General features: G+C 37.1%; 1 protein-coding gene across 2 annotated transcripts in view; it reads left to right on the forward strand.

Moving 5' to 3' along the window:
- BIRC6 (baculoviral IAP repeat containing 6) overlaps window positions 1–24,516 on the forward strand; it is a 187,403-nt gene that overhangs the window by 150,045 nt on the left and 12,842 nt on the right. For both annotated transcript variants that reach the window (XM_074896935.1, XM_074896936.1), the window contains exons 66-69: window positions 11,822–12,032; window positions 21,353–21,498; window positions 22,329–22,439; window positions 23,652–23,869. In XM_074896935.1, coding sequence (XP_074753036.1) covers window positions 11,822–12,032; window positions 21,353–21,498; window positions 22,329–22,439; window positions 23,652–23,869 — 686 coding nt within the window. The remainder of the gene's footprint in view (window positions 1–11,821; window positions 12,033–21,352; window positions 21,499–22,328; window positions 22,440–23,651; window positions 23,870–24,516) is intronic.

Genomic DNA, 24,516 nt, shown 5'->3' on the forward strand with positions numbered 1-24,516 from the left:
ATCTGCTTCTTTCTTTTTTAAAAAAAAAACCTCTCATGCTTTCCTGGTCCTTGTTGCTAAAGATACAGTAACCATTTGTTTTACTGGTAGACACGAGAGACTCCTAGAAGGATTGCAATAATGCGTTTTCAATTTTTTTGTCTTTTTTCCATTATAGTGGCTTTATCAATTAATGGCAGCATGACTGGATAAGCTGCTAAAAATTTCTTGACCAAACAAACTAGCAATACCTTTCTTTCTGTTCATGTACAGAGCAGATTGCCGTGGTTAGTTCTAGACATTTTTATTTTGGACTTTCCTAAGAGTGAGCTCACTGTATTTTCTGGGAAGTGTTTTGTCAGCTGAGGTGTGTAGCTCGGCATGCATTTAAAGATGAACTTACTGAAACATTGAAGTGAGGGCTGGCTTTTGTTTTCAGCAGTTAAAAATCTCACTTGTTTGGTCAAATGATAAGTCTTCATTATTATGGGCGGTAATAGTCTCTTATTTCTTTTATGTTCTTTTCTCTCCTGTTTTTGAAAATAAAATCTTGTAAATATATCTGGCATTTCCCATACACTTATGCAGACACTTCCCATTCATAGTATTTCCTTTCCTACTCTTCTGAGTACAAGTCAAAGGAAATGGATCTCTGTGGATGGAGTAGTAGTCTAGAAAAAGAGTTAATCTCTGGTAGATTATTCCAACATGCAAACTCTAGCTTTTTTAAATAGTATTTATATCTTCCCGTCCACTCTAGAGGACAACTTCAAGGTAGTACCGCTCATTAACAAAATAATTTTTTTTTTTTTAATTAGTCTTTATTGTTATACTGTAACACAATGGAAGATGATCCATTTTATTAAGTGATGCAGGAACTTTCAGGAGGCTGCACACACAAGGTGCAAATTCTCTTATTCCAGAAGTCTTGGGCACAGAGATGATTGTCCTGGTCAAACATGGAGCTCAGTTAAACTGGTTAATAAATTTACCACATAGCTATTTGCACTCTAAGTCACTTTCAATATACAGTTGAGTGCAAGGGGTTACCTTTCATGTAACATAGACTCAGGGAGGCTGTTAGGCTTGAATGTTTCTCCTCATGGCATGTTTACCAAAAACCTGTCTTGGTATTTAAACAACCATTCTGTAGAAAATACACTGAAGTGATAAAGGTTCTGTTTTGCATATGCACAGGGGCTCTGCCATCTTGGCCAAGTGAAATAATTAGATATTTAAGACAGAATGAGGTTTGTAAGTAGTCGTCTTTCTGTTCCCTGAGGACATGATCTTCTAGGTGTGCTCACACACATGGAAAGTTTTCCATAAAGCACAAGAGCTGCATGTCCTTTCATTTCAGTAACAATGCTGGTAACCCCTGCGGACAGTTAGAACAGAAGACCCAAGTCTTGGCCTTTTTCCATCTGCTGAAGTAATGGTTTAAAAACACCCCACAACTTCATTATCTAATTTTGAATTTCCACATTGATTTCTACAGCATGTGCAATGAAATGGCAGGTTTCCATCTTATTTTCAAGTCCCATCTTATTCTAAAATACTAGTGACATTTATGGGCTGAAAGGGGTAACACTCAGACTGAAGACCATTTCAAGGTGGCTGCTTGCCCACTCTTCTGCCAAAATTAGTGAAATCACTATTCCCTCCTCCAGTGCAGGGATGATGAAAGCCAGATTAACTTCCTTAGAAGTCCTGCCTCGTGTTCTTAAAGCAGCGATACCTGTCCTTTCATCTCTGTGGAGTGCCTGCACTTGAGACCCTTAACATGAGGTGGTAGTCAAGTTTTGGGTTTATTTTAACTTTTTCAAGAAAGGTTTTGTCTGCAGAATGTTTAAATCTTGTATTTTTTTTTCTCTACAGAAAATATTTTTCTTATTTTCTTGGCTAAGTGGAAGATTAATTTCACACTTCTAGCTTACCTTTAACAATAGATTTATTTCATTACATCTACCTCAAATAGAAGTTACTAGTCCTTTTTATCTTACTAGATGTCATAGTAAAGACGTGTATTAATAAGAAGGGGGTTTTTTCATCCCCTGACCAGTCAAAAAACTTTTATTCTCATGCAGTCTTTGAATGCCTTTCTTTATATGTATCTTCCTGCATGTATTTTCTTTACATCTTTCTTTTACCTATGCCTTTCTTTATGTATTTATTGGATAATATAGAGCAATCCTGTAGCTTTACACTGCTTCCTTACACTTGTTATCTAGATTTGGGTAAAACATGATTTGCTTATAACTTTATGCTTTAATTATGTTTCTTCATATTTTGTTGTTTTTAAAGAACTGATGTTGGATAAAACCAGCAGTCTCTCAGAGGAGAGATTCTTAAAAGTGGTGGGGTTGGATCCCATGGCAGTATGGACTTCCTCTGCAGTACTTTGCTCACATCCTTTCTACACTGATGCCTACTATGCCATTTAAAAAAAAAATAAAATAAAATAAAATTAATATAGAAATTTTTTATTTTTAGTTCTCATTAATTATTCTTACTTGATGTATTCCCCACCCCCATATTAGATGGTTCTGTAGCCTCCAAGAAGCATCCCTTCATTACCTGACCACCTTTTCAGGGTCATTGATGCACTATGTAATGGCAGACAGTGATCTCTCTAATGGGTTCCATTCTCAGGGATTAGAATGTGGCATGAAGATAGTGATATCTCCAAAACTGGGGACCATTTTTGGAGGCCATGGTTTTAGTAGTCATTGCTTTAAAAGCTCAATTTGGTTTTTATGTGTTTTGTATCATTAGAGTTTCTTTTCCCTGTCCTTTCAAAATGCAGGAATCTGTGTCTGTTTACTCAACTGTTACTCAACAGCCTAATAATGCCTTGTGTTTTTTCTGGCAAAGGTTTTTTTCTGGTTCTGTGAATAAATTTGTGGCAAGTTTTTAAGTGTTCTTTGACTTTGCTTGTAAACAAAGCTTTCCTGAAAATACTTAACTTCACCAAAATCAAATATTCTTTAAAAATAAGCAAACCTGGAATAGTTGAGAGCAATGGTCTCTGCTCCCTTGAGCCACGTTACTAGACTAACTCCAGATGACTGACCAACCAACTTGAGCAATGTGTTTTGCTTCTGTAATTGAACACAGTTTTCCTTTTATATTGCAGTTAAGTGATTTTTTTTTTTTTCCCCCAGTTTTCTAGAAGACACTTATATCAATGCCAAGACAGACCAAGGTTCTTACCCCATTACATTATCACCAATTGTGGACAATAACAGATGCCTATGGGAGAATATAGGGATGGGGCTGACACACAGGTAGTGTCCTGTTATTGCTAGTATGTGGTCAAGGGTGGTGTCTCCTCATTTATTAGCCCTTGATAGCCTGTTCTTACATGAATTTACCCAATTACTTTTGAATCTGTAACTATTTACTGCCCAGCATTTAGTGCTGAGCTTTTCCAAAGCTTAAGTGATGTGTTGTGTAGCGTAAGTTCTTTTACAAGTGGCACTGTTTCTTCTAATGGTGCACCTATTCCTTTGAATATATTGGTCAGTCCAATTCTATTCATTTTTTTACCAGTCATAATTTTAAAAAACCTTTATGATACATTTGGTCATCAAGGCTGCAAAGTCTTAGTTTATTTCATTTTAGATAGAACAGCAGATCAACTCTGTACCTTGGTTTGTTTAGTTGCCTTTTTCTTGTCCCTTTTCTAGTTCTGTCTCCTTGAGAAAGGGGGGGAAATGCATATGGTGTTAAAGTGGTACTAATGATTGAATGCAGTCTCATTAAGTAATTTCTAATTTCTTCTCACCTTTCCTAACATCTGATCTGATTTTTTTTTTCTTTTAACTGCTAATGTGCTCAGGCTGACATCAGAAGAGCAAAATTTTAAGGCTGTATTTGAACAATAATAATAATCAACTTGGAGCCTGACACTGTACATGTTAAATTCAAACACCCACCCTTCTTGCTTTGTTTTACTGCTCTGACATAGGATTTGTAACTCATGACCTGTAAGGGGACTTAACTCCTCCTTCCCCTGCTTCATTATGCAAGGGGACTAGTCATTTCTGATGCCATTTTTTCTGATACTCAAAATGGTACTGTGAAAATGCTTCTGTTATTCCTATAAGGAAAAGTAAAGAAAAACTCAGGCTAATTAAATTGTTACAAGATGACAGTATTTAGAAAGCTTTTGTTTTATTTTTACCCAAAGGCTGATGTTTTCTTAAAGAGATCTGATTTTGAAATACTCTGTAGGCAATCTGTTTTTTCTATCAAAACAGAGCAGAACACAGGGTGTTAATTAGGCCTATTATAAAAGAGGCTTGCCCTGGGTTGATTCTGAAACAGAAAATCAAGAGGCAGCAGAGCATGACGTATTTGGAACTGACACTATTGCCTGCAGCGTGGACTGCATTCGTAGATCATATGTTTGCAAAGATGCAGTAAAGGAGGGCTGAGGAAAGGCTCCGGTTTTAAAATATTTAGCAAAAAAACCCATGTGGCCCTATTGGAAAGACAGCATGTCTCACTCATACTTGGCAGTATCTGCGGCCACAAGACTGTGTCTGAAGGTTTTAATTAAAAATACAAAACGAGCGTTTCCTTTGTGTGGCTTTTTTGAACAGCGGTGTTTGTAGCTACTGAGAGTCTTTAATATGATAATGAGATGCTGAAAGTCTTTAATTTAAGCATGGCTATGGGTTTTAGGTTTGTGAATAACATACTGAGGCATTTAAAATATCTCCTCAGTAATTACTAAGCATGTTTTAGAAATGGTGTAAAATGGACAGAACTTTAAGATCTATTTTTAAATTATTCAGAGGTAAAAAAATGTAAAATAAAATACAAAATAAAAATGTAGCGGCATGTATGTGTGGTACTGCAGTCACGATCTTAACATTGGACTTTTGAGTAAGTAGCATGGTAATGAGAAGGGTCTCATCACTTTAAGAATCTGAAAGTAAAATAAGACAATGTTCTTTAAAAAACTTCATTGCTATAAAAGAAAAAATAGGTGTCTTGAAATACAAAGGTATTTTCTTGGGGTTTTTTGCAGAGGAGGTTTGGATACACTGTAGTAAATTTTGAACATTTGTACATGATGTGAATAGAACAGTTTCATAATATAGCTGTTCTACATAATTCTCAGTGGTTTTCTTCTGCATTACTTAAAACTGAGCCTAGATGGCTACTTCTGGGTGAATATTTAACAGAATACAACCATTCATCTTTCCAGGAAGATATAAATTCTCATTGAAATAGGAGAAAAATAGATCCAAAACAAAATATGAAATGAAACTTGAAGGCATCTCTCGGGCCACTGGAAACTGCTGCATGCAAGGTAGAGACCTCTTGGAATGGAAGATGACAGCGTAATTATAAAATCAGAATTCAACTTCATCTTTGATTGTAGAGGTCAATTTGTTCATTTCAAGTTTTAACCTGTTATTTTTCCTTCTTGTGATCTGTTAAATAGAAGCCACGCTTGTAGTTACTTGCAATATTTTTTTTGTTTACATTTCCTGGGTTTAGTCATTCTTTCCAGAATGTCTATTTCTTTTGAATTGTCCATTCATGACCATCCCGCTCATGTTTGCAGTGGCAGATCTCTTTGAGAAAACAAATAAAAGGGCTGTAATTTGGAATGAGTTTCCATTGGTGCCTTGCCAGCACACTCTTCTTTCCTTCAACAAAGGCAGAAAGTCAGTCATGTATATTGTTCAGAAGTAAGAAATTGCACATAAGAACTATCCATACTTTTGTGGGCCTCTAAAATAACTGAAATCAAAGAATTTCTTAAAAGATGCAAGTCTGTAAATGAGAAATAATGTACAGTAGATTGAGAGCATATATACACAGCTTTCTCCTAGCACAGAAGCAAGGAGAGCATGCATCTGGCAATATGATATATTTAAAACTGGTGGAGGTGTTTGGCTTTTTTCCTCAAGTGTTTGTTTTGTTTTATTTTACATCGTTTGTAGGCTCCTTTGAGGTAGTAATTCCTAGTTTGGTCATAGTGAGAATCACAGTGAGAAGGCCTTCACGTTAGATGCAACTAAAGCCGAACTTTTCATCATCTTCTTACAAACTATTCTTCTCTATTTGTTTCTTTTATCTGCTGTAAAGTGTGAAGATTGGGGGTATAATGGGTATGCTACATTAGTAGTTTCCTTTATTTTAAAATAAATGTGCATATTCTTTGTGGTATGTTTTAAATATCCTTTGCAATGGGAATAAGTTTTATAATCTTATTCATAGCCAGTTAAGTTGTACTGAGGATGTTAAATGAATTGCAAAAAAAAATTTATTGCCTTTCAGTACTCTTTCAGTACTATCTATTTAATGGGCCATTAGGCCTGGCTATTCTTTGTTTGAATATTGTATAATATTAAAAGAAATCAAAGGAGCATTAGACTCAGTTGGGCCATTATCTTGTTACAGATATATATGCAATTGAAGGTGATGCTTTGATCCTATGAAACTACCTGCCCTCATATGCTTTTTCATTATATTAAGGTTGTAATTGCATATGGGTAGTCTTAGGTCTTTGTAAGAAATAGATCTGCGTTGGTGATGAATAAATAGGCATGTGGAAAGTCATTGAAATGTTTTGAAGTCACACACACATTCTTTGAATGTTAATCAGTTGTTTCCCAGGAATAAGTAGTCTGTGTCTAGAAGCCTTCAAAAATGTGATCAGTACCTTAATATCTCATGACCTTTAGGTGTTTGTGAAAGCCTGCAGTTTTGAAAAGACAGGATGTTCAGCAGTTTCTGAAAGTCTTCTTAAAATAACTTGTCAGACTCCTCTTCCCTCCACCACCCCAATCAGACTTCTTGCTATTAGCATGTGAGGGAGATCTGGTTTTATGAAATGTCTGGTTTATACCTATTTTAGCTTTTAGTGTCTCTACATTGCAAATATTGTGGTATGAGGCTAACTGAACTGAGCGATTCCACTAAAACTTGACCTTTATTTACCTAAAGGAATGGGAGGGAGGGACAAGACCTTGTCCCACTAAACCATGACATGTTTTCCAGATGTTTGCCATCCCTGCCTGTCTTAGTAAATGGCAGTGACCTTTCTGAGACTTCTTTTCATAAATGCAACAGAATTACATGAGACATCTTTGTGATATGAACTGTGAGGATATATGCATGCTGCCTATTGTCCAGAACAGTTACAGTGAACTCGCTTGCTAATCATCAAAAATAATAGACATTGGCCTGGTTTTTGGACATATCCACTCATCCTTCTGGAACTCATAATTCCCGCAATTAAAAAACAAAGGCGGTAATAAGCATGCTGCTGTTACTCTCTTTTAAATCAGCTGTCTGTGGTAGCACTGGGATTCCAACCTTCAAGCACTGCTGTTACAGTCTTGCCACCCACCCCGTGGTGGTGTTGCCCTGCTGCTCTCTGTCACCTCCTGGCCCCGCTCCCTCACCCTGGGCTGTCACAGCTGCCTCCTGGCTGCTGGCAAGGGGACATTTTACAGGTCTCCTGCAGCTGCCTGCTCATGCTCCAGGTTCAGCAGCTGTTTTGAGCTTGTGCTCTGCTTCATGCTCCGCTGTTTGAACAGGTTAACTACTGGTATAGCCAGAAGGTGAGATCTCGGGGTGTATTTGCTGAATGCAAGTTGAGAAGCACTTAGGAGGCTCGCTGGGGAAGTCCGGTGGTGCAAAAGCCCTGTTCCAGACACTGGTTTTAGAGCCTTCTCTGAGACAACACTGTTGTTGCCAGGCAGCCTTGTCCTGCCAGCCTTGTTTAAGGCAGACAAGGAAGCAGGATAAAAGATGAGTGCAAATCCCTGCTCTGAGTCTAGTAATAAAATAATTTAATATTTATTTCTCTTTTGATGTAAGTATGTGGCATACAGTAGTCATTTGAAGAAATACTCAGGAAACCTAGCAAATGTTCAGATAGGTGTTCTCGGGCAGCACTTCTGTTTGAGAGTCAGCAAGAGGGAGCTTCTGAACTGGTGTCTGGTACTGGGGGTTGGACCTTCCTCAGCAATTCACTGCCCCACAGAATCAGGGATCACCAACAGTACAGAAATGGACAGATGTGGAAGACCCCCAGTTTGCGTGTGTCTAGCAGCGAGGACAGTCCAGGTGCACTTAGCGCAGGAGTCAGAGCACCAAACTGAGCTGTTTGGCAAAGAAATGTCATTATTTAATAACATTTTTGACTTTGGGATAACAGAGAATCCTGGATAATATATACATCTGTCAGTCTTACAAAGCCAAGAATTTTAATCTCCTGTTTTCATTTTCTTGGGAATGCTTTGTATTTGCAGTTTGCTGTGCTTCTGTGCATGCAATTAAATATGTCCATATCGATTAAATGTCGTTAGTGCCTTCTTATACAACTGAAGTACCCATGTAAAAAAAATTCTGACATATTTAAGATGTGCTAATACTATTCAAATTATATCTCTGCTATAAGCAAAAGTATTTGTTTCTATTTTGTGATATGTTGAATTTTCTTTCCTACACAAGAAGCTACCTCATTTAATTCAAGTAAAATGTTATGCTGCACCTACATTTCTGAATTCAGTCAGGCAGAAAAAAGTTGGGTAGATTTCCGAGGAATAGCACACTTTGAAGTAAACAGTGTGTTACTTTTAACACTTGTTCTTCACTGAAGTTTATATTTGCTCAAAGTCCAAATTTCTGTTGTCTTATTTGGTAAAATGTCTGTATGTGAGAATGATAGTCCAAAGGTTCCATTGCTTCTCTTTGATGGAAATAGGATGCGTTAATCTGCAGATTTGTATTTTATGTTTTTATTTGTGGTTTTAGTCTTTTGATTCAGTTCCTTTAAAGGACTTTGTTACAGGTTCTAAATATATTTTTTTTACAAAACTGAAACATTGATATTTCTGAAATAAATCTCCCCAAATATATACTTAATGATATATAAAGGGAAGACATCTATCACAAATCCCAACCAACTAAATATGCTGCAGACACTAAAAGCAGTAAAGGTGATGATGGATTCTGAGTGGTACAGCCTGAACGCTGAGGTTCTAGTTTGAACTCTGCTGGACTTGCAAAGCCTCTGACAGGCCAGAAAGGTGCTGTTAGGACATCCGGAGATGCAACTGGCCACAACAGGAGGAGACAGACAGTTTAGCAAACAGTAGATCTGGGCCAGGGGGGGTATTTTACAAAGGAGTATCTTGTAGTTCTAGTGGCTTAAACATAGTGTCTTAAAAATTGAGCATTACTCAGTTTTGAATATCTAATTACATGTAGATATTTTTTAAATGCTGAAGTCTTCTTAACCTATTTCAGAAAGCACAGCTGTATCTGGAGAAAACATACCGTGGTCAGTTTGGCAATCTCTTTCAACTGAAAGCAAAGTAGGCACAAGGAGTAGATGAACTGTCAAGTAAATAAATAGTAAATTGCCAATTTTGCGTTCTCTAGAGGAAGTTTTTCTGATACTTATCCAGATATCCAGTCCTGATAAACGTGTTTCAGATTCAGATTGGGGATGCGGGGGGGAGTTCTGGCATTTTGCATGGATCATAATCCTTAGTAAGTATAATAAAGGCCTTGGACAAAAATAGTGTAAGACACATAATAGTGTCAAGAAATTTGAGTTTCAAAGAGTTCAGCATTAAGGTAAAAGAAATTGGTAGTTGTCCCCTAAAAGATTGTTTCATTTAAAACCAAGTGAATGTATTTCATTCGTTTCACATGGGAACAATTGCAAAGCAGTGCAAGAGAGTTGAGTCTGCTAAAACCAGTAATTCTCTCATATCTTTCTGGAAAACATTCCCATTTTAAAGTTACATCAGTTCAGTTTCCCTCCTGACAGTAATTTTGAATTTAACTAAGCATTTAGCAAAGGAGGGGACAAGCAAGCACTGAAGGATTTGAAATTATGTATTCTGACCTCATGAAAATCTAATGGTTAAAATAAATAAATAAAAGCTTTCCAGAAGTGAAATGCTGTGGTTATCTAAGTGGTTGTCTCTCTCCTTCACTCGCTATCTTCATAATAAACAGCTGTTGAATAAATTGAGGAGCTGCTTGATCCTTAGCACTTCAGGTAGGAGATGGTTTCTGCTGAGGGCTACACTATGGGGCTTTATGGTCTCCTTTTCTCCCTGTCTTTTGTCCTGCTCTCCCACACACACCACTTTTTCTTTTTAATTTACACATCATCAGATCAGTGGTTATTTTAAGGCCATTTTACACAGTGGGGATTTTTCTGTGGAAAGTAGTTCACTAGAGACCAAGCCTAAGGAATGTAGATATAGATATATATAGATATATATAAAATGTAAGAATTGACAGATAATTGAAACTCATTTTCTTAATGCCAATGTTTAAATTCAATGGAGTTTGCTTTAAATATGTGGAATATTTTGACACAGGATATTTTTATAGCCATGATACAAGGCCTGACAGGTCAGTGCTTCATTTCAGTAAATTTTCTTCCTGTTCAACACAACAAAACTTCACCCAGATGAGAGTTTGTGCCATTGTAATAGCTTCAAAAGATGAATAGCAAGCTGTTGATCAAAGAACTCTTAGTAGAGATAAATCCAGTTTTAAACCTGGATAAATCGGCTAGTTAAATTTTGCTTGGCAATTTATACTGTCCCATCATGCTGTACTTAGAGCTAAGGGTTTGGTGACAAGAGATGAGAGTTTGTGATCTGCTTTAGCTTGGAAGGTGAGATGTGCTAAATGAAACATTAAAGGGTTCTGTGCCTTGTTCCATCCTAATGAAAGTTGTCAGAGACTCTTTGTTTGGGGGGGGGGGGGGTGTTTGCTGGAAAAAGTGTAATTTATTTTCTCATAAACTCAGTCATTTGTAAATTCTTTGAACTAAAGCATTTTTTTTTTTCTGCAGTTAGGTTATAAATAGCATGTCCTAGGGCCAGAGGAAGCAGCTGTGTTAAAGTATCTGCGTATTACTACATTTTCATGATTTCTATTAATGATACAAAGTCAGTTGAAATGACATCCATTACATATTTGTCCAAGCAAGTGGAAAAGAAAAACAAAGTGGTGCTAGAGAATCCTTTGGAACTGCATGTGTCTGCCTGTCTTTCCTTGTCAGAGAACCTGATATCTATATTCTAACCACAGTTACTTCTACGAGACATATACATCACACTGAGCAGCCCTAAGACAGTAGGTTTGCCTACCTAATATATATTCTTATTCATCTTTACTATTTTGTGGTTCATATGTATGAAGATAAAATTTGCATCTTCTTCAGAGGCTTTGCATGCTCTGAAGAATACATAATGGTTTTTTAAATGATGCTTTCTCCATGAAAAGAAGCGAAGCTAGACTTCTTAGTAGATAACTTCATTTATTTCATGACCATAAATATTCCTGCAATAATGCAGACAAATTTTCCCAATGGAGGAGATAACTATAAACAGAGTGGGTGATGTGAAAGTCTTTCTTCATTAATGTTTAAGCTCTTAGAATCAGCAGATGCTACCCTGCTTCACCATAGGTTACAATTTTTCCTCCACAGATACTTGTTTGCGATTGCTGTCAGCATACAACTTGAGACAGGGTTGTACATTAAGCTACTAGAAATAAATATGGCATGTGGTAATCCTGTTCTGTACCTTGTTAGCACTTCTGTCATCTTGTGGTTTTTGCTAACCTTTGCTTTCCAGGTACCTTATGCAATTTTTTCTGGACAAGTCCATTAAAACACAAATTATAAATGGCTATTAAAAATTCCTGGTTTTTATCATTAAATATCAACAATATTTTAATAATTATTAAAATCTGTCTTTTCTATTTAAAACATCTGTATAAAGAGTGGAAGGGTCTTCAGTTTTAGCAATTTTTGTAAACTGTTTTTCTCTCTTAGTTTTGGATATGGCCCGACATGTTCCCCTTTACCGAGCTCTGCTAGAATTACTCCGTGCTATTGCATCCTGCACATCAATGGTACCATTACTGCTTCCTCTGTCAGGAGAAAGTAGTGAAGAGGAGGAAGAACAGTTGGAGTCACAAGCTTCTGTTGGGACTTTGCTGGCTAAAATGAAGACCTGTGTAGACACCTATACCAACCGACTGAGGTAATAATTTTTATCATCCCTCACCTTCATTTAAACTGTATTTTGTACTTATATACATATTATGAATATAGAAGTGAAAGAAGATTCAGTTCTGTATATTTTTCTGAATGGATGCTGCAGTCCAGAGTGAAAACATAGCATCTATTTGATCTAGGTTTATGTTTATACTTATGTATTTTGGTTTACTGTACTGTTTACAAGGAGGGTTTTTTTGTATGGCACCAAGAAGCTGGTAGGTTTGCATAATCTTGTGACTTCATTGGTAACTAACTGGTCACTGATCAGAAAGAGGATTGCTGCTCAAGAATCTAGGAGCTTCACATCATTCTTAAATTTCTTTCTCTCTTCAGTGAGGTGAGTCTTTATTTTTCAGGACTCTGCATTTCCTGCTCTTAGTCTGAAGGCAAGAGCATTCCTTGGGAAGAAGCAGCATTCCTCCTTTTTGAAGAAGCCCATTCTGTAAAGAATGGGACTGGGGAGGACCAAACCAAATGGTAGTTTTTGCAAGGGAAGTCCTAACTATCTTCTATACTGCTTCTGTGCTGCTTGACCCATTGAGTGAGGACTGGGTTCCTCAGTAGATTCTCTGTTGGAGGCTAACTGGTTAGGAGAGGAAGGAGCCCTTTGAATTCTGTCAGGAAGAATAAGTTTCAGGAGGCAAAAGATTTGGGAGTCACTATTTGTGATGAGACCTCTAGCTATAAAGAAATGGTTGAAAATTTTTGACTAGTGGTATCTGTGGGTGCTACATATGAAAATCATGTTTCTATACGTTGGTGATTTTATGACAGCTAGTTTATCCGTTAGCACAGGCGTCCGAGGGGAGCTGCTATGCTGAAGATGATGTGAAATTACAAACAAATGCCCTGGAGCCATCCATGCCAGACTTCAGGGTCTTCCAGCCTACTCTGGGAAACTCTGTTTGACAGTTCTTGTCAAACACTTGCGGTCTGGCAGAGCAATTAGCAAACAAATGGAAAAGCGTCTGAATATCCCATCTCAGCTGTGATGCCATCGGGCTGTGTGAGCATTGCAACTTGATGCTGTCTGAGCTTGTTCTCACACCTTCCAGAATTCAGCAGATTTTTTAAGGAAACACATACAGACAAACCATAAGTGACAGTTTCTTTCAGTAACCAGAGACCATCCTCTAGGTAACTCCATTTGTAAAATGGTTATAAAGGCAATAATAAACACAGATTCTCTTCCAGGCCCAGACTAATTGTTAGATGGTTTTCTTCCTTGATGATTTTGGTGTGGTCCACAGTTACTCTGTCAAACCTGGGTATTATTGTCCTGTTTATCCCTCCAGCTGGTTGGGCCCATAGGTATTGGAGAAGAATAAGATGTGGACTAGCACTCTTTTTCCTGTTCAACTCAGTAACAACCAGTACCCATACTGCTAAATCAATTTTCCCTCTAAATATTCTCCTTTGACAAAGAACAACTGCACATTCTGGATAAATACAATGCAGCTTTGTATTATTTTAACAGGCTAAACTGCTTACTTCTACCTTCCTGATCTTTCTTTTGCCATTTCTGACTGTTCCAAAGGTCAAATCATCTGATCAGAGCACTGCTGAGTGATTCACGCAGTGTTACTTCATAGTGGCTTTTACCATCAATTCTCACACTGCAAAACTCTGGCTTCTTGTCTTCAGAAATGCTATCACTGAGGTCTGGCTGTCACCTTCTGTGAAATGTTGCTCTTTTGTTATGGCCCACAGGGCAGGGTACAAGTCAGAGGACCTGGTGTTTAGTCATTTGACTGATTAAGTCGGTGCTGCATGTGGTTGCTCTTGGAAGGGACAGTCACCAGACCAGCGCGCACAGAAGGACCCCCAGCATGCTTCCCAGTACCTCCTGCTCTGGGACATGCTGTAGCTGGTACAGATTTCACAACCAACTTTCCATCTCTGTTTCTACATGTCTTCAACCATTCTAGTTTTCAGAACCAAGGATTTGGGGGGTTTTAATGGCTGAATCATCTTTTTCTGCTCTGACGGAGGGATTTGGAAAAGCAAATGCTACAATACACATTTTAATTTCTTCCAGCAATTAATTGGTTTCTTGATTCTGCTTTGCTTTCAATTTAAAGATGACTTATTAGGAAATAATACCTGTCCTTCCCTACAAAAATTAGCGTTGTCACTAAGTTTATGCTGAAACATCATGTAAAGAAGATAAATACAGTGTCAGGAAAAGGGGTGTGTAGAATGTTCTTCCTCCCAATGTAAACTGAGAATATTTACCAACCAATATCGGGGAGATTTTCTGAGTAGGAATCCCATTATTGGGAGCTCTTTCTAGTAACTGCTGATGGAGTGGACTTTACCCATGGATTCTGTTAATCCTTCTTGACTGAGATTGCCAGTCTTGCATATCAAGCATGTAATGTACCTGTGGTGGGATTTTTTTTTTTTTTTTTTTCTGACTTAATGCAAAAGGAAGAGAATTAGCAAGGACAAATAACAGTTCTCTATGTTGAATACCCATCTAAAAATGTCAACTGGCAGTATTATGTGGATCATAGTATATGTAATTGCCTTAAAATAGAAAAAAAAATATATTTGGCTTCTGTGTATTCTGTTTCCAGTATAAATGTATGTATAAAATTCTTCACCACGATCACGTTTTTTTTAACTAATGTGGTCATCTCTTAGCCTCAGATTTAATGGACATGAAAACCTGTATCTTCTCATGTCACTTCCGAAGGTTAAATTCTAAAAAGTTTCTTTGTGAAAATGGCACATGATTACTATTCATAAGCTCTTTTTAATTCGATAAAATAAAATACAGTATGACTAGTTCTTCAGTGTCAGCTTAGGTTCTGAAAACAAAGTTCTAGAAGTGGTATTATTTTCATAATTGATGAACTTGAAAAAACTTCCACGTTTGGTTCAGTTACATTACCTGTACAATTTTCTTGTATTAGTTTGATATATCAGCACAAAAACAAATCTTGTCTTTCACTGGTTGGTTGATGCATAATACTGTTTGTCTTTAAAGCAGCATGTAGATGTGAATGAAAATGCCAACAGCCTGTACAGCCTGGAATCACTGGGGTGGAAGGCTGTAATTCTCAGCATTTTAGTTGAACATGTGCCAACAATATAAGTAAGTGTTGGCATGAACTTCTTAAATGGGATAATGTGCTGCCCCTTTTAGGTCAGATGCCAGAACAACATAATTATGGCATCTACTTTCAAAGACAAAACTTTCCTTTATCTGAACAGCAGTAGTTCTTGCATGTCTACCAAATGTCATATCCATGTTGGAGCATGAATGTCCACTTGAATCCAGAATTTAAGGGGAACAGTTTGGGTTTGGGACTCCAGTTAGCATTTGATTTCATTTACTTTCAAGGGCCATATTATTCTGTTAGAAAATTGGGAAATTTCTGGGTAGTGAAGAAGACATTAAATATGAGATGATTTCTCATGACTGTTTGTTGGACTGCTAGGGAGTCAAAAGCCATCACTAATGTGAGAGTGGTTGGGCTGTGTAATGGGTTGCCACTAGGCCAGGTTTGAGACATTTGTTTACTATAAGGGCAGAGCCCTCTGCTGCAGAGAACTGCTGTTGTATAGTAAAGCAGGCTTAGCTGAACCACCATCTGCTAGGTGAGCTTCATGGCAAATTGTTCAATTTGCCAAAGCAAGCTGATGGCTTATTTGTGTTACATGTAGTATAGCAAGCCTATGTCTAAAATTCCTAATCATGCTTCATTTCTACATCACCCTGGCCACCTCCATGATAACTGCTTGAGGGAGGTCTGAATTCTGTCATCTTCACACTGCTATTGCTTGTCACCCTGCTGCTAAGGGTCAGTCCTGCATAGTTCTGAGGTTGTCTGAATGTATCAGGCCCTGCCTATCAAATTGTTCTTATGACCTAGATGTTTCTCTGTTGCATGGGGATGCTAGAATACAACCAGGTAGGCCTCAGGCATTTTTCTTGCTATGGCTTTTCATTGTCTTCACTGTTATTTTGCAGAACTTCTATGTGAAAGGGTGCATTTTGCAAACAAAGATTTTTCTTTATAATTGGGTCCCAAGAATAGAGGCCTAATTTGTTTTAATTTATTTTTCTTAAAAAGACAAAACAACCGTCAGTTTCTTTTGCTGCACTCTCAAGATCATGTTGGGAGCTGCTGGTTGGCTGCAGGGAGCAGGCCTGCAGCCTTTGCTGGTTTGGAATAAATACAGTGCTCGAAGCCCCAAGGAAGGGTATGTGGAGCGATCTCAGAAAAGGTTACTAGCTTTCCCCAGTGTTTGTTTGCAAAGGCACAGTCCCTGGCTTGTTTTGCCTGATTTCAGGAGATTGGTTTAAGAATCTGTGAATTACTGGAAGGAATGAGCTTCTGCTTGGTACCTGTGGAAACCTACAGAAGATGGGGGACCATGAGGACTGAGTGATAGCATGGTTGCAAACCTATGGTAGTTTTATTCCAAGACAGTGAGCTTCAGTATAAAACTGAGCAGAATGCTGCTATAAGCACTGTCCCTGTAGTACACAGGGGCTGAATGGTTCACTGGCTTTATTTTGTGAGAACTTTGATAATGGTATCATAACACGTCATCATGTTTACCTCTAAGTATCAGGCATGGGTGAGTAAGTATTAGTATTGGCTTTAAAAATTAAAGTTGCCTTGGGAGTGTATCGTTCATTATTCATTTAGCACAGCATGAAGAGAAGGCTGTCATCTTCTAACACAAGCTAAATTAATGGCTTAAACTATTAGCATGCACACTGCTGTCTCTTCTAGCAAATATATTAGTGACTGTCATCCCTTTAAATATGAGTTGACAGGATCTTGTCTGCTTTTTCTTCAATGATTGAAAAGCTGTATGGGGAAGTTTCTAAGTCTAAATTAAATATTTGGCTCCTACTCCACTCCAAAAATTGTGACGTTTGACCTGTATTAAATAACCATTAAATTTTGCTTCACAAGCAGAATCTTGGTGGAAAGAATTGTCCAGTATAATGCAGACATATAAATGTTTTCTAAAAATAGAGAAAATACACAGCAGAATATTCATATGGCTATATATTTGACTGTCGTGTATCATTTATGAATATTATTGGTTCTCATGTTTCTTTAGAATACCATTGAAAAACAGAGCTCAGGAGTTTGATAATGCTGTTAGTTTATCTGCATACATAAACTTATATGCAGGCTGCTAGAGTGCAGGGAAGGAGCTGGGGGATCTTACTGGCTTTATCACTTCAATTTTGGTATTTCATCTCCTCGTTCATATATTTTTGGGCGAGTCTTGTAATTCCCAGCAATTTCCTCTTTCAAGCTGGGACTCTACTTGTCCCTCTGAAACATTTGTCACATGCAGCTTGGAGAGAGCTCGCTGCAACTCTGAATCCAGTCAGGAGTGCAGCGACAGTACGGAAGTGGAGATAAACCAAGAAGGGAGGGTGACATTTGGTTTGCCCATGTTATACAAGCTCACAAATGGTAGAATGGTCACCAGGTTGCTCTTTCATGTACACACAAAGTAACACCACATGTTTCAGATTACACTAAGAAATAGGTTTATGGACCCCCAAAAAAATAATCTTCAGTAATGCTGTAATTCTGTCCTGGGAGTGATGTTAGCACTCCCTTGAAAATCCTGCTTCCCAACTCTGAATCTGTCAGAGCCTGTTAAAGTGTTTATTACTTCAGATCCATACAGCAGGCCACAAGGCCACAACAGGTACACGGAGACCCTAAGTGACTTTGACCTCTGTTTAATTCACGTGTTCTAAGATCCAGCATTGCATCAGTTATATCTAAAACTCATTTAACTTTTTCACAGGGCTTTGAATTACATTTGTGTCTCACCCCTTTTATAACCATATAGTTTAGGAAAATGTATAGACTTTTAGATTTTGCAGACCAGAACGTATCGTTACATCAGGAGATGGACCAGCTTCACACCTCCATCTTCAGTTCCAGAGCTGTTTCACACAGGATTTTAATCCTATAGTGTACCTAATCTTTTTTTTTAATAAATTTAAATTTGTTGATAAATTAATATTTTACTTATTTAAATTAAAATCTTTTTATTTAATAATCATGCTAAACCATGCTTTAAGGTTATGATTTTAGAAAGGGCTGCTGTGGTCTTCTAATGTAAAAGAAATATAAGATCAAATGTAATGTCTGCAGTGAAGTTCAGTTCTGTCTCAAGTGGCAAGTGATGACAAAACTATGTGAACTTTTTAAAAATTATAATCAGTGTGAAAGTACATACCACTGGGGAACCTCTCACAGATTTTCTCATCTAGGGCCTAGGATATACTTGATTTACCATATGCTGATAGTCAATAATCTGAGAAACTGTAAAGAACTGTTAAGTATGTTCATATACTTGTGTATAACACTAAATATGTTGAGAATATGATAATGTAGCAGACACCTTACGAACTGTGCAGGATTAATTGCACTAAGTTGGCATTCTTACAGCAAGAGATTTGAATCAGGTAAAAGTAGGAAGACAAAATGAGGGAAGACAAAATGGAAGTTATCATTAATAGGAATCTTGCAAGTTATGGCAATACCAGTTGAGTTTTTCCTCAAAGAGGGGAAAAAACATTAGTGTTACTTTAACCATTAGAGTATATAAGTATGACTTATGTGAGGAAACTAAATGTCAATAAGGCAGTATATCTGATTTTGTGGTTTTGTGATGCCAGATAGCTTATACACCCTAAACTGACTGAAGTCCCTGATTAAGTAGAATCAAGGTCAAATATGAGACGGGGGGGGTGGGGGGCTTTTTTGTGTGTGTCCGAGATAGAATCATTCCTGCACTTTGCTGCCTAAACTGCTTTTAGACAGTTACAGCCTGACTCAGAAATTAGGCAGTTTGGTCAAGTAGACCATCACAGAAACTCCAGGTAACTACAGGTGACAGGATAGAGCTGTTCTGCAGACGCTTGATTTAAAAGTACATTCTGAGGAGACAGGGGTTTTGTCTGTTTTGCTCATGATAACAGTGGGCAGAATCGTCATGTTGGTGGTAAAGGAGACGTTAAGAAAACACTTTATCTTTGGATAGTTCAGAAGCACTGAAGTGTTAACTGTTCTGGAGGGCAGGGAGAAAGTGAGGAAATTGTATTATTAGTACTGAGAATTTGCATTTGAGTAGATGTCTCCTTTTCCTACTGCTTCAACTAGATATATGGTCCTTGTCTGCTTAGGTAGTTGGCTGTCAGTAGCTCAGTATATCTGTTGGAGGTTTTAAGCATGTAGTTAACCATTTTGTCTAATGAGGCCAACACTTTAATGTTCTTCATTCTAAGCCCAAGTAGAAGGAAAAAACCTGGTGGTCTAAACTGTAAAACCAATGTGGAAGATGAAAGACCCACAAGATAACTGTCTTGAAAATAACTTTGTAAGAATTCATTTCACTTTCAGTACCTTCACCAATCACATTTTTATTGCTTTTCATGCATCTTTCTCTTGGATGAACCCACTGACATTTCATTTTAGCCAAAATTTCTCCAGGGATTTTCCAGTTAAGTGGCTTAAGGATTCTACATCAACAGGAAGCAGTTCTAAATCTGTACACCTTTCTTGGGACTGGTGGCTGCTAGCATGTCTGTGATGTTAAAAGAGGTTATCACTGAGGTTTTAGTGGGCTTAAATATACGTTTCCAAACCTGCTTAATACGTTATTTTGAAAATATTGACCTGGATCTCAGCCAGGAAGAAGGCAGTGATGAGGATTTGGGGAAGTATGAATGGGAGAGGCAGCTGCGGCTTCTTTTTCTTACTGTTCCTCAAATGCCAGTTTGGTTCTGATGCTTTCTTCCTAACTCTGAGCACCTGAAAGCTCAGTATTGCTTGAAGTCAACAGCAGGCTGACATCATTTCGTTTAAATCTGGAACCAGGAAAATGTACCATGCTGCAGTAATGAATTTTGTTATTAATGCACTCTAGGGATACTCTCATTTGATTAGGTACAGTATAAAGACTTTCAGTATTATTGTAATCACCTCTGCTGAATAGTTTAGAGACTCATTCTTTATGCATGATTTCAGTCTAGATTAAAATATGGAAAGGATATAGTATGGGGTAGCTGCTAAAATATGTTAGGGACTTCAAAGCATTAAATTGCTTATCTTTCTTGTGTAGATAGCTTTCTGGTTTGTGCCTAGGTATGGTAGAGGGAAAGAGAACCAGTGCTGCTTGGCTGTTGAACTTGTTTGGGTCTTAAAATGGACAAGTGCTGTTAAAACAAAAAATTTACAAGAAATTACAGTAAAATAATTCTGGACTGTTAGCATTAAAATCTCAGTAAGTTTTGCAGGATAACAATGTAAGTTTTACTACCTCTTAGAAGCTTTGAAATATGCACATTTAGGTTACAATGTTACCAAATACCATGTCTTCATTTCAACAGTTGAATATATATGCTAGTAAAGACTGGGCTGTCACAATCTAAATATTTGAATATATCTTAAATTAGTAGGCAACTAGCTTCTATCAAACAACAGTGTTAGTATATACTGTATTTTCACATTATTTCATTATAAAAATTAGAGGTGTTTACATTGAAATTTTAATTTGCAATAGTAATTATAAACATCCAGTATAATATAGATGCCTTCTGTATTTGTAAGACACTTAAAATTATTTTACATGAAATAAATTTGAAATAAAAGGGTTTAACTTCTACAGCCCAGAAAAGAACTGCAGAGAGAGACAGACTTCATTTTTGACCCACTCTCTTTGTGATGCCTGGGCTGCAGTTCATAGACATGCTGTGAATTTTTACGAGAGGTTTCCTAGTGTTTTACCATTAGTGTATTTTAAATAATTGCTAGTGTATTGCATAGTAGGAGAAAGCACTTCATTACCTATTTAGGACTTGATTTTGCATGAGGATCTGCATGGGTAGATGGAATGCACATTCATGACATGATCTTTGTTACATTGATTCAGTAACCTTTTCTAATACTTTTTGAAAATGTGCAAACATAAGGTCAACATGCAGCGTAATGATCAAAAGTACTAAATAGTTGAAGCAGAAACTAGTATACTAGTTTCATTGACTTTGTATTCTTATTTTTGCTTTCCATATCAGATTTACTTCTCTTTTGTCAGATCAAGACTGTGTGTTCAGTATTGTCACAGCTGACTGCTATATTCAGTGATTAACCTGGAGATAATGTGGAGACATTCTTTCAGAAGACTTGGTTTAATCTTCATCCTTTAATTCTTGGTATTTTTTCCTGTTGACAAATATGCTGAGTACTATATGACTGGTTGAAAAATGTTCCCTCATGCTATTTCCTATTTCTTTGCCCAAAACAGGTCTAAAAAAGACAAAGCTAAAGCAGGAGTAAAACCAGATACTTCTGATCAAGAACCAGAGGGACTGACGCTCTTGGTACCAGACATTCAAAAGACTGCGGAGATAGTTTATGCTGCTACCACTAGTTTGCGCCAGGCAAACCAAGGTAAAATAGAAATAATTCTATAAATACGGTATGATGTTTATTTGTAATACATTCATTAACAGATAAATTAGCTTAAATGCAAGAAAAAATACTTCCCTCCTGCCCCCAGCCACAGACTACGCTTTCAAAGGCAGTTGGAACCTTGTGGTAGTCTTAGATGCTTGAACCAGGAAACAGAATAATTCGGCTAAGTTAAGAGTCCATGTCACGACTTTCAGCCCAATTATGCAGGACCTTTTTTTTCTTTTGCCTTGGCAGAAAACAACATACATGACCTTTAATAGTAAAACCTTTGCTGTTAAAGCTAAATCTTATGAATTAGATGAACCCTTAACCAGATGAATGCAGAAAAAAAATCTAAGTCGGGGATTGAACCCGCAGATGTTGAAAGGACCATCTGGCTGTCTACTAAAGAAAACTATAAAGTTTAGGTAGCTTAATCAAGGGGGTACATTTTAAAAAGGCGTGTATAATCAGCGCCTGATTTTGGAGTGTGTATCAAGAATACATGTGTGAATGTCCATCCACACAAGTGTATGTCCTACTTCCTATTTTACATTTTTAAAAAACCCCAACGCATTAGAAGAAATGATAAAAGAATATTCACAGCAGCAGCAGTCATTAATTATTTCTAAGATGAGATTTTGTACTTTATTTACTGCAAGCTGTTCAGGTAACGAAATATATGGTGCTAAGAAAAACAGATTTGTATACTGTGGTCCCCAGTTTTGAGACCATAGAATTCAAGTTGAATAATCTTCAAATGCTTGCTGTACTTGTCTCAAAATTACATGGTTAACTACAAATAATCATCACTTTTTCTATAACAGAAAAGAAAATGGCTGAATACTCCAAAAAGGCTGTTGTGAAGCCCAAGCCTTTGTCTATTTTACGGTCTCTTGAAGAAAAGTATGTGGCTGTCATGAAAAAGCTCCAGTTTGGTAGGTTGAAAAGTGTGAATATTTGTGTTTTAGAAATGAGATACTGAAGAAATATATAATCTGTTGGATGGAATCCCTAATTATTTTTATAAGTTACCAACTTTTTTATATATGTGTCCACTGATACTTTTCACATATGGAAATTTATATAAAACTGTATTTTCAGGTTACCACCTTACGCACTCTTTGACTGACCTAATAAGAAATGTTTTAAGCATACACAAGATTAATTCAAGGGACAAGATGAATTCAACAGTGTTCATGTTTTCATTTCAGTAATGGTTTGTGAGTCTTTCAGTCCTCAAATCATATTGAAATGTTAGATTATTTTTTTTTTTAAGGCTCACATATAACTGTATATAGATGTCTGTTAATGTAGCTTTTATTTAAATGGAATAGAATTCAGATCAAAATGTGTTTTTTAAAATGAAACTGTAATAAACTTCATTGTGTCATTTCACAGAGTGCAGTATGTTGCATCTGTAAAGTGTGATGGGAATCGGTGCTTATTTTCACCATAAAGGGAAAGTGTTCAAAAAAAAATCATAAACAACAAATACTATCTCATCCGAAAAGAGTTATAAAAATATTTCAAAAACATGTTCTATGAGTATTTTTTGAGTTGCAGTGACAGCATTTGCAATCACATTTCTTTGCTGTTGTACTTGTAAGGGATTTTCCTCCCAAATGTTTGTGGAGCGTATGCCAAGAATAGGAGGTGAGGAAGTTTGTAGCAGTAGCTTTTCATGCTGGCAGCCATGCTGCAGATTTTGCGTAGTAAGTGATTAAAGAAAACTGGCTTCACTTTAATTTTTTATGATTCTTTAATAAGATTGCAACCACCACACAAGTACTGCTGGCACTCTGCTTCGCACTGATCCCTTTATTAGTAGTATTATGTATTCAATAAGTATCATTATATTCCTGGTCTGGAGTAGCTGGTAGCTTTCCAAATCAGAAATGGTGTACATTTGACAAGTTGCATGTGAAAGCTTGTAAATTTGCTGCAGAAATTAATTCGACCCAGGAACGTTAAGGCTTTGTTTTCTGTGCTCACTGTTAACTCACAAAATACATATTTTTTGCATTAGTGTAATGCAAATTAAACTTTTCTGGTTTTAATACTCAGAATCTTTATCCAAGACTAATCTATTAACTTGACTGTTTTACTTTACTGTTTTCCTGATGCATTAAAATTTTCTTCTCTTCTAGATACATTTGAAATGGTTTCTGAAGATGATGACGGAAAATTGGTTTTTAAAGTAAATTACCACTACATGTCTCAGGTAAAAAATGCAAGTGACGCCAACAGTGCTGCCAGAGCCCGACGTCTTGCTCAAGAAGCTGTGACTCTTTCAACCTCACTGCCTCTCTCATCTTCATCCAGCGTTTTCGTACGTTGTGATGAGGAGCGGCTTGACATTATGAAGGTAAAGAAGCCAAGTTATTTTTATTTCCCTCCCTCAGCTTGGCATATAAATGTTTAAGAAGGTGCCTTAGATCTTAAGAAAAACCAGAAGTATTTCTTGTGTACTTTAATTGCTGTCCAAACTTTAACGTAAGTAGTAGTGTAAATTTTAGAGTCTGCTCCTGATTTCTCAATAACTTTGCAGGGGGCAGGGAGACTTCACCTACCCCAGGAGTGCTCTGTAAGCCAAGGAGGCTTCACAGAACAAGGTTCATTCTTTTTTGGTTATTCTGAACGGAGAAGTTTAATTTTGTCACTCCATTATGGTCAAAGTGTATCTTTGCATATAACCATTAAGTCAATTAAAAGTAGTAGGTATGGAGAAGTGCACTGAATATCTCTGGACCTGAAGTTTGAAGAAAAATTCTATTAACGGCATCCAATAGGGGATAGAGTTTTAGCTCCTTCTGTTTTGCTTTCCATTTGTAATCTGGAGAAATGAACATTAGCAGGGGGCTTCACTTACCCAGAGTATCAAAATGAACAGACTGACAGCCTGCATATGATTATGATGGCTAACAGTATTTTGTGGTAAGTAGCATGTGGAAATAAAATGCTTCATCTAACTTATAAAAATCTCAACTGTGTGAGGCATGTAAGGACTTTTTG

Source organism: Athene noctua, chromosome 1 (assembly GCF_965140245.1).
Source record: "Athene noctua chromosome 1, bAthNoc1.hap1.1, whole genome shotgun sequence".
Lineage (NCBI taxonomy): Eukaryota > Metazoa > Chordata > Aves > Strigiformes > Strigidae > Athene > Athene noctua.